Raw genomic sequence first — 11,140 nt, 5'->3', positions numbered from 1 at the left:
AACGAGGCCCTTTAACATAACGCGCACGTTTCCACCAGTGGATAATAACCACAAGCTAATTATTTAGTGACCACCTTTCTGGCCCCCTTTCACAGGAAACGGCCATCGCTTTCACTAATTCATTTTACGCCCTCACAGTATTACCTACCTCTAAAACCAATGAGGTCGGTATGAATTGATGTATCTAAGCCAATTGCTTAAATTCCCATAGGTTTTTTGTGTGTTTGTCTCTTTGTGTCTGTTTCGGGTCTCAATTACCCCCGGAATCTAGAGGGGTTTTTTATCCTTTAAATTAATAAAGATTATATTTTATTTTCGAGTCACGGATAATAAGCTAGTGAGTTGATATAAAACACAAATAAACAATTACAAAAAAAATAGGGAAAGATGCACTCAACAATCCCATTAATTTCAAGTTACACACTTAAGACACAGTACACTTACAATACAGCATGCACACTGGGCTCATATATTTATATAGCACTTATCTGTAATACTTCTGCGACTCCTCAGTTTGAAAGCGTCAATATTACAGGGAAATGATCAGACCATGTGGCTGTATCTATCTGAGAGCATTTAGTATCAGTGAGAGTCCATCTATCCACTAAGAACAACTCAATTCCTGAGAAGGATCTATACCGCAAAGAATAATAGGCATATTCCCTGAAGGAAGAATTTTTCTAAAAATTAGTACACTAACTTCCCCAATATGCTCTAATTTCAGCAAGTCTTCCATTGTCTTCCTCTTGGGGTTGGTAAATGCTCACTGAATGGACAAGCTCAGATAAGCCTGTAGACTCTATTCATGAATACAATAACAATATTAATTAAGATACAATCAACACTTTCTGCCATTCTCGCATTACAAAGCCCCTACAAATGAACTCCTCAAACTGTCGCGGCAGAGACCATCGCTTTGGCAGCACAAGCAAATTGTCAGAACTGTTGAGACAGCTGAAGTGTGCGTTGTATCGTGTACCATTGTCAATGTATTTGGTGGTGCATGGTGAAAAACACAGCCGTGTAATCAGTGATATAACCAGAGCATTCTTAAAGCATTCTTTATTAAAATCGCTGAGATTAATTGTGGCAAGCATTATTCAAAGTTTGAGAACCGCAGCATTGTAGGCAAGCTATTTGGAAAATCTGCTCTCAATGCTGACAAAAGCCTCCTTGCTTCCTATAAAGTCTCTGTATTAATAGCACAATGTGGCAAATCACATACTATTGGGGAAACACTTGTGTGACCTGCAGTTAAAGAGATTGTAAGTACTATGCTGGGGCCTGACGCTTTGCCATGGTGAAAGTGATTCCTTTGACCAACAACACTGTGTCAGGAAAAATTGACGAGATGGCTGCTGATGTGGAAGAAACACTTTTTTACATGTTAAAGAACGCAGAATTTGTAATGCAAATTAACGAGTCAATGGCTAGAAACAATGAAGCATTGCTGCTAGCTTACATTCGTTTCATTATTCGGAATGAAGAGGTAGTGGAAGAACTGTTTACCAGAAATATAACCACCGACACAGAAGGCTCCTCTATATACAAAAGAGTGGAAGAATTTTTCCAAGAAAAAAAAAAACATCCCTTTATAAACATACTTACATGTGCAACCGACGGAGCTGCATCCATGATTGGTTGATATCGCGGATCTATAGCCAATTTAAAATCTGCTATACCTGTCATAATGGCAGTCCACTGTATGATATATCAGCAGCACCATGTTGCTAAACATTTATGTGAGAGATTGCATGATTCTCTGCGCTATGTAATTAATGCTGTTAACAAGATAAAAGCGCACTCTTTGAATGAACGTCTTTTCTGCAAGCTCTATCAAGACTATGACAAAGAATTTGAATGTCTACTCCTACATACTGAAGTGAAGTGGCTGTCAAGAGGAAAGTGCTTATGACTATTCCATCAACGTACTTAGTGGAGAGGGGCTTCAGCGCAGTTAAGCAGCTCCTGACCAAAGCGAGAAACAAACTTCCGATATGTGTAAGGGACGAACTTCAGACTGCGGTTGACAAAGATAGAACCAGCTATCGTGAAATTGGCATCTGCTCATCCGGCCCAAGGCAGCTATTAATGACACAGATTGATTGTGGCAAGCATTATTATTATTAGTCAAATTTCATTGTTCTTGCATTTTAATTAGTTCTGACCATGAAGGATTAAGGTGTATCTTGCATTTTCCTTATACATTCTATGTTTCTATCAAATGATAATTAAAGATTGTATTTTTGTTCCCCCAAAAAATTAACTTCTGCAATAAAACCTATTTATTATTGTATCTACAATTAACCTGTTTTTAAAAATATTTAGCTCCCACATTTCAGAAGCTAAAATTTAGCTGACTAAAATACTTCTTTGGTAATTAGAGACATGTTTTTACAATTAATGCTAATCTGTTAAACATTAACACATTTTCAAAAAAAAAGTACTCAGTATTTCAATTTGTACTTTTAACCTGGTAGACAAGGTAAACTTTGGCTGCATTTAAACTAGTAAGGCTTAGGGGGGTACTGCCACCATGCCAATACCTAAAGGGGGCGCTGGGCTGAAAAAGGTTGAGAACCACTGACCTAGATCATTTATTGAAGCATTAAAAGTGGATGAGATGCGTGTAATAAACCTTGTTGAATAGACCCTCTCAGAGCCATCATCACTTCCTTAATGAATATTGCAGATGTAGGTTGATTGGAAGACGCGATTTTAGGCTTCTTTCACACGAGCGCATATCGGTCGGCCATTTTCACAGCCTGCTATGTTGTTAGTGAAAAATTTGGTGAATGGGTGCACAAATCAAATGTTTGTGCGCCCGTTCATATAGCCTGGTGAGGCTGGCACAAATGCGCCGAGCCCACAAGGCCATCGCCCACTTCCCCTCCCTCCACATCGCAGGCGCACCTCTCTTCCTTGTTCTGTGCAATGGGAGGGGGCGGGGCGAGGGTGGGCACTTAGCTCTGCCCCGTCTCACCCCTTGTCCATAGAATCAATGGGAGGAGGTGAGGTGGACTGGTGCTTAGCTCCACCCCCGTTCCGCCCCTCCCATTGCTCAGAACGAGAGGGGCGGAAGACAGGTGAGCCTGCACGGGTGCGGGGAGAACAGAGGGAGGGAGTTTAGCAGCCATGCTGCTAAACTTCCTCCCATCTACGGCCGCTGCCATGGGCTCCCATAGGAGCCCGTGCAGCAGCTGAAAGTATTCCGGCCAAAACATAGTTCCAGAATAGAGTTGAGCGAACCTACTCGTTTTGAGTAATTACTTGATCGAGCACCGCGATTTTCGAGTACTTCCGTACTCGGTTGAAAAGATTCGGGGGGCGCCGGGGGGCGGGGGGAGGCGTGGCGGAGTGGGCGGCAGCATCGGGGAACAGGGGGGAGCCCTCTCTCTCTCCCTCTCCCCCCCACTCCCCGCTACAACCCACCACTCACCCACGGCGCCCCCCGAATCTTTTCGAAAATCGCGGTGCTCGGGCGAAAAAGGGGCGTGGCCGAGTAGGTTCGCTCATCTCTATTCCAGAACTATGTTTTGGCTTCGACGTAAAAACGCGCTTTATTGGCTTGGCCGGACGTTTTTACGTATCACAAATACGCCCATGTAATCTGATGCATTGGAATCCAGTGCATCAGATCACAGGGCATATCGGACGGCCATGAAAATGCCATGAAATACGCCCATGTAATCTGATGCATTGGAATCCAATGCATCAGATCACAGCGCATATCGGACGGCCATGAAAACGCCGGCCGATATGCGCTCATGTGAAAGTAGCCTCATGTAGAGGATCCTCAGAGTTTGTTAGCAGGAGCTGCTGAGAACTGGCAGATTCCAGTCTAGGACCCTGCTTCTCTGGGTTGGCAAAGGGGGGACAACTTGTCCTCAGAAGGCATGTGCCCAGATGCCATCTTGCCCTAATAGACTGCAATCTGCATTGGAAGGGAGCCCCTGACACTCACCTTTCCAGAAGTGTCTCAGAGATTGCCTTCTGGTCCTGCTGCAAGCAAGGTCAAGAAGGGTCTTTCTGGTCCAGAGGATGACCTAAACGATATATCCTTTTTCTCTAGAGAGCCACTGGGGGAAGAGGAGGAAGAACGCACGGCAGAGAATGCGGTAATTTGCTTTGGCTCACCCTTAGCAGCTATCTGGTATGTCATACCTGCAGTCCCAGGGAAGAAGAGAAGTAGCTTCAGTGTGTATCCCGCTGGGGAAAACACTGGAAACTTGCTGCAAAGGTAAAATATAATATGCAGCAAGATAGAGCACGCTCGCAGAGGAAAATCGCAGCATGTCTTATTGTAGTGCGAGGCTCGCACATACGGCTTCCATTGCAGTCAACAGAAGCCTTCCAACCTGCTGCGAGTCACGGTGGATCCGCATCGTCGTCGGTGCGACTTTCTGCACTGCCCATGTGCGGCGGACCAGCCGGACCATCCGCAGAGCAGAGAGAAAAAACAACTGACAGGTATGTGGAGGTTAATGCTGGGGCACAGGGTCTGATTCTGCTACAAGATTTCGCAGTCAGAATCCGACCCATCTGTGGGCATGTGGCCTAAGGCAGATCGGTACAGTGTATTCCACATGCAAAACTTGTGCGCGGAATACCCTGTTGACATGTTTGTGTGAAGGAGCCCTCATAGTAGCAATTAAGGAAGAACTCATTGAGGACAGTGGTGACCTCCTAGGTGAGTCTTCCACTGATGCAACATGAGGTAGATATAAAATTCAACTGTAAAAATTGGTTTATTAATAAAAACCTCCAGTGAAGAGGACAACCTCCTTTTTTTGAAGGTTGGAATCTAGACCCTTGTGGTCAGCAGAACATGTTTTTATTTTGCCTTTGTGAGCTCTTATGTTATTTCATTTAGCATTGCAAAATAACTGAAGTGTGAGTATTGAGTTGAGGTGAAGGAGGAGACCGGCCTGGTTTCCTGTATAATCACACTTCTACAAGTGTGGTTTAGCATCCTTCTCAGGATTAAAGGGGTTGTCTCATGAAATCAAGTGGGGTTATATACTTCTGTATGGCCATATTAATGCACTTTGTAATATACATCATGCATTAATTATGAGCCATACAGAAGTTATTCACTTACCTGCTCCGTTGCTAGCGTCCCCGTCGCCATGGATCCGTCTAAAATCGCCATCTTCTGGCGATTTTAGACGCGCTTGCGCTGTGCGGTCTTCTGTGCGGTGAATGGGGCCGCTCGTGCCGGAGAGCTGGTCCTCGTAGCTCCGCCCCGTCACGTGTGCCGATTCCAGCCAATCAGGAGGCTGGAATCGGCGATGGACCGCACAGAGCCCACGGTGCACCATGGGAGAAGACCCGCGGTGCATCGTGGGTGAAGATCTCGGCGGCCATCTTAGTAAGGTAAGGAAGAAGTCGCCGCAGCGCGGGGATTCGGGTAAGTACTAAACTTTTTTTTTTTTTTAACACATGCATTGGGTTTGTCTCGCACCGAACGGGGGGCCTATTGGATTTAAAAAAAAAACGTTTCGGCGTGAGACAACCCCTTTAAGTCTGCTCCAAATATAGAATTCCCCTTCACTTGAATATCCTTTAGGTGAGAGGCTCTGCTGATTCTCAGTTCTCATTAGTATTTAGCTTGTTGGAAATAATGAAAGTCCAAAGTCATCTCTTTGTGTAAAACGTAAGCGGTTTATTTTGTTATAGTCATCATCACCCCTACTCTACAGAGGAGCAGAACCTTCATCTAGCATTTATTATGTATTTTGATTAATTATATCCCAGCACAGATATTCTGCTCTTGTAGGAACATGTATCATCCAATGAAATGATCTGTTCAAAAATTTGGACATGTATATGAAGAAAACAAGTAATATTGTTTATCGCATAGTGTGCCATAAGAGGCTACAACGTATTATGATAGCACCTACTGTATGCCAGCACTTCATCTAAAGCATCTATACACCTTTACAGCAATTTCTCATTGTTCTAGTAAATAAAAAACAAAACTTAGCCAGCTGTGTAAATATTGTAGATTAAAACTCTGCAGCCATGTTTTGTCTACAGTTTCTATGCAAACCTATGTGTCTCCGTGGTTACAGACTACAAACACTGTGTAGTCAGATCCCACGATCCTGTTTTATTACCGTTCACCTGAGCTACTTTTTTGGGGGGTTTTTTTGGAGGTTAGCAGAAAGGGAGTTAAGACTTCAGGATTAGACAATACATGGCTTGTTTGCGTTTTGTTACTATAGAGATGCATATGTCTGCAAGGAGCTGCAGACTAAAGTGATATAAAGAGCTGATTAGAAAAGAAATTAAGAAATTAAACCCCTAACAAGTTTACTGCAGAGAACACCCACTGTCCGGCTGACTATTCACATTTCTTTGCTGCTCAGCCTCTTTATACCTTCTCTGCATTTTTTCCATTTCATCATCCTTCTTTTTCATTTCCCTTTGATACACAAATTCAAGTACAAATTGTTTCCTTTTCTCTCTCTCGTCCTCTGGATCAGAAAATCTTTCTATTCGGAATGTGATATCTTTAATCACCTCAAGGAAGAAGTTCAGAACGGCTTCATGTTTTCCTCTTGTCTTCATGTGATCTTCTGGGGTGAAGTTTTCAAGAGTGAAGATCCTCTCCACATCCATGTCCTCAAATTTGGCTTGGACGTCTCTCAGATTAGAGTGGGTCTTATGGGTAAGGACCACCACAGGCATTATTCCTGAAAAGAAGAAATGCTGTCTTGACTAATTACATATTGATGACCTCTATGTCCAGTAGAGCTTACAGGTGGCAGAGCAAGAGGAAAAGACAGAAGAGATCTCCAGCTATGCTGCCGAATCTAGAAAATGCCAGGTCAGAATTTTTCTATCTGTGCTTATTTCTGTAACCCTTTACAGATAGCAAAGCTGTAAAATGAAGAAAAAGGAACAGGAAAGAATCAAGGATTTTGAACTTTGATTTTGAGGGAAACTTTGAAAAGACATCAAGGAAGCAAAGTAGATCCTTGGAAGAGACTAGAGATGAGCGAGCATACTCGTCCGAGCTTGATGCTCGTTCGAGTATTAGGGTGCTCGAGATGCTCGTTACTCGAGACGAGCACCACGCGATACTCGTCTCGATTAAACGAGCACTGACCATTGAATTCAATGGAGCCGGCAATACAGCCGACTCCATTGAAAGCAATGGGCTGCCGGCGTACGCGGGATGAATTGTCGGGAAGGGCTTAAATATATAAGCCCTTCCCTGTGACAGCTGTGGCAGAGGAGAACGATCGTTATGCTGACAGTGCGGGGGTCTCACTCTTGCCGCTATTGTGGCTTAATAGTGGGACCTGGGAACTTGAGATACAGCCCAAAATGTAGCTCCTCGCCTGCCCTATTCGTTTCTGTGTCGTTTTCATCACTTTCTTGTGTTTTGCAGATTTTCACAAATGAAAACCTTAGCGAGCATCGGCGATATACAAAAATGCTCGAGTCACCCATTGACTTCAATGGGGTTCGTTACTCGAAACGAACTCTCGAGCATCACTGAAAGTTCGACTCGAGTAACGAGCACCCGAGCATTTTGGTGCTCGCTCATCTCTAGAAGAGACCTGACCCAAAGGGTGACGTTAACCTGAACATGCTGTAAAAAGACTAAAGTCATTGGATGAGGAAATGATGGAAGAAAATAAGAGGACAATCAGCAACAAGGTTCCTGAAGACTGGCTATATAGTTACCTGTTAGGTTTCTGGCCGTGATGAGTAGCTCCTTTATTTCTGGCACTTCATCAGAGGAAAGTCCTTTTTTCACACTAGAAATATGGAGAATTAATAATATTACTATGAATGGAAAATCTAACAGCAATGCAGTTAAAATGTATAAGGTAATTGACTTAATGTAGTCTCTTGGTGAAAAGGCATCCGAGGCATCTGCATCCGGCCAGCCAGTTGACCGCTAACACCCTTTAGTGTGGTATTGATCTGTGTTTTGTGTGCTGTGGTTCTGTGTACAGTATGATGTAGTTGTGTTTATTGTGCATGTTAGGAAATGTACATAACTGCATACTGGTATATAGCTATCCTGAGGTCTAGGACACCATCACTTATCTTGCTCACTTACCTGTAAACAAATATCGGGAAAACAAAATCCGATGACTGCACATAGCGCTCCGCTTGAACGATTCTTTCCACAAGTCCAATGCCTGGGCTCCATTTCACTTCTCGGTCAAGAGGCAACAAATTACCTGAAAAAGAGTCATACAATATACTGAAGAATGCTTTAAGACATTACAGCAACTGAATCAGCAATGAACACTGGCACCATCCCAACACCCCCCCACCCAACAATGCTCAAACAGTGGCTGGATAGACATCTGTCTGGGATGATTTAGTGAATCCTGCATTTAGCCCCGGGGAGTTGGACCCGATGACCCTAGAGGTCCCTTCCAACTCTACCATTCTAGGATTCATTTCACTAGGAGAAATCTGCAGGATGTTATAAGTATCTACCAAGACTTTCTACAAGCTCAACACAGAACTTAAAGAGGTGGAGATAGAATAAAGGGGCTCCCCTGGACATCGGAAGTGGGGATGGTCTCTGTTGAATGAGACTCACTGATGCAATCTGAAATCTGTGTGGAGCAGGGTCAAAAGATTAATTTTAATGGTCCACCATTGAGAAAGGTGTGTCACATATACCAGTACGTATCTATTAGTAATAATGTCTGTCAGATGAACCCCTGATATCATGAAATGCTACGGAGGTGTAGGAATCAAAATGGAAAAACTTTGATAGATACATATCATGTTTCCCCGAAAATAGGTCCTACCCCGATAGTAAGACCTATTGAATTTAGGGGGAGGCTTCAAATATAAGGCCTCCCTCGAAAATAGGACCTATTTTGAGTGTCCCCCCCCCCAAAATAAAAATTAATACTGCGGTGTCTGTAGAGGCGTCTCGGCGGTGTCTGCAGCGGCATCACAGCAGTGTCCTCCTCCGTCTCACAGCTGCCTTTTGCTAGCGACGGAGCTTGAAATACCCCACCTCCAGCAAGCAAACGCTGTGATTGGCTAATGGAGCGCCGGCAGCCAATCACAGACAACGTCCGATGAGCCAATCACAGCCATTCTGTGCCAATCACAGCCAGGCTGCCAGCGCTCGATTAGCCAATCACAGCGCTCGCTTTGCTGGAGGCGGGGTATTCAAAGCCCCGTCCCTAGCAGAAGGCATCTGTGAGACAAGGAGGACGCCGCGCCGCCGGACACCATTAGGAGGCATCGGGACGCCGCGGACCAGGAAAGTAAAAGCCCCCCCCCCTTCCCCGAAAATAAGACATTGCGCCCTTTTTGGGGCAAAAAAAAGAAATAAGACTGTCTTATTTTTGGAGAAACACGGTAGATAGACAGTCAGACAAGCAGTGTGTGTGTGTTTACTGCTACTGTGCGCGAAACAGATAATACCGTGCACTAATTGTTCATCCTCACATAGGGCACGTGGAGACATTAGGGTTATTTTTGGAGGGGGCTAAGACACAGAGGGTGTTCTGCTACGCCAGAGAGTGACGGGCATCACGATACCACTAGGGGTTGGAATTGCTGCAGACTTCCTTGGCGTATGGTCACCCCTTAGGGTGAAGTCACACGAATGTATATCGGCTCGGTTTTCACGCCGAGCCGATATACGTTGTCCTCGTGTTCAGGGGGGGTGAGGATGCAAGAGCCAGGAGCAGGAACTGAGCTCCCGCCCCCTCTCCGCCTCATCTCCGCCCCTCTGCCCTATTTGCAATGGGAAGAGGCGGGGTGGGGGCGGGGCTATGTTCCCTGCACACGAGGACAACGTATATCGGCTCGGCATGAAAACTGAGCCGATATACGTTCGTGTGACTTCACCATTACACAGAGAGACTGCAGTTTTGATTGGTCACAACTGCAGTTCATCAGTGCACTGCCTGCCAAATGATTGGTCCGGCTGGCGGTGTCTGATGGTGAGGAAAGTGGACCATGCAGTTCAACCAGGTATGTACTGCATGTAATCACATATGTACAACTATAAGTTATACCAGCTGTACATACATAATTATATATAGGAGATTTCCAGGTTATACCAGTATGCTCCGTATGACTATATTGAGGGTATTGAGGGGAATGTACATCTTCCTGTATATAATGATGTCAACCATGCTGGTATATCACTATATACAGGGAGATGTATAATGTATACCAGCTGTACATATACAATTATATACAGGAGATATCCAGGTTATACCAGCATGGTCTGTTTCACTATTTACAGGAGATGTATAACTTGAACCAACTGTACATATATAATTACATACAGAAGATACCAATCAGAGATGATGTCATGTGTGATCACTTGAGGTAACTGCACTGTAATCACTATCACTGTGTAGAAGTGCTGTCTGAGTATTATATGGTAACTGCACTATTTAGAGGTTACTAGAGCTGAGCCATTATAGATAGATAGATAGATAGATAGATAGATAGATAGATAGATAGATAGATAGATAGATAGATAGATAGATAGATAGATAGGGGTTACAATTCTATAATACAAATATTTACCTAATTGTGCAAATATTTCTCCAGTTTCATAAGCGTTCATCATGGCACAGCCCCGGTTGTCCACTAGAGTGAGTGTGTCGGTGAGCGCGTAGGTGATCCTTGCCGTGGTGTTTCCGCCATCATTATTTTTCACATCAGCGTAGATCTTATACTCGGTGTCATCCAGGACGTACTTACAAGTGTTGATGAAGGATGATTTCCCATGACCCAAATAGCCGAAGAGCTGGAGAAGGACCCGAGAGAACCCTTTGTTGTCACAGTCCTTCAGACTGAAATGTTTGATGAACTCGGTCACTTCAGGAATGCTCTGCATGGTTGACATCTGGAGATGCTTCAGAGCTTTTACTACTTCAGCGTTCAAAGGTGAAGTGAAACTGTGAAGGTTCTGATAGGGTTTTTGCAGTTGGGAGAGTGAAAGTGAAATTATGTTATATCTGCACTTACTGGAAACTGCAGGGTTTAGAAGAAGCACTTCAACTGGTCCCGTCAAAGGAGATTATCACCTAGTCTATACTAATAAAGAAAAAGACAAGAATCAATATATTGTTTGCTAATCAAATGCTTATATACTGGGAACTATAACCTATTTTCTGTACAT

The 11,140-nt window shown here is 44.0% G+C and overlaps 1 protein-coding gene across 1 annotated transcript; it reads right to left on the bottom strand.

Moving 5' to 3' along the window:
- Positions 1-5,654: 5,654 nt before the first annotated feature.
- Positions 5,655-10,892, bottom strand: LOC136577700 (uncharacterized). The gene is made up of 4 exons (XM_066577616.1): positions 10,543-10,892; positions 8,081-8,204; positions 7,699-7,772; positions 5,655-6,698 (listed from the first exon to the last, which is right to left on the bottom strand). The coding sequence occupies exons 1-4, from the start codon at positions 10,862-10,864 to the stop codon at positions 6,316-6,318; spliced, it is 903 nt and encodes a 300-aa protein (XP_066433713.1). The 5' UTR covers positions 10,865-10,892; the 3' UTR covers positions 5,655-6,315.
- Positions 10,893-11,140: the final 248 nt, after the last annotated feature.

This window comes from Eleutherodactylus coqui, chromosome 8, assembly GCF_035609145.1.
Source record: "Eleutherodactylus coqui strain aEleCoq1 chromosome 8, aEleCoq1.hap1, whole genome shotgun sequence".
NCBI classification, from domain to species: Eukaryota; Metazoa; Chordata; class Amphibia; order Anura; family Eleutherodactylidae; genus Eleutherodactylus; species Eleutherodactylus coqui.
Note: the sequence above shows the minus strand (reverse complement) of the source record. Positions and strands in the feature narration are given on the sequence as shown.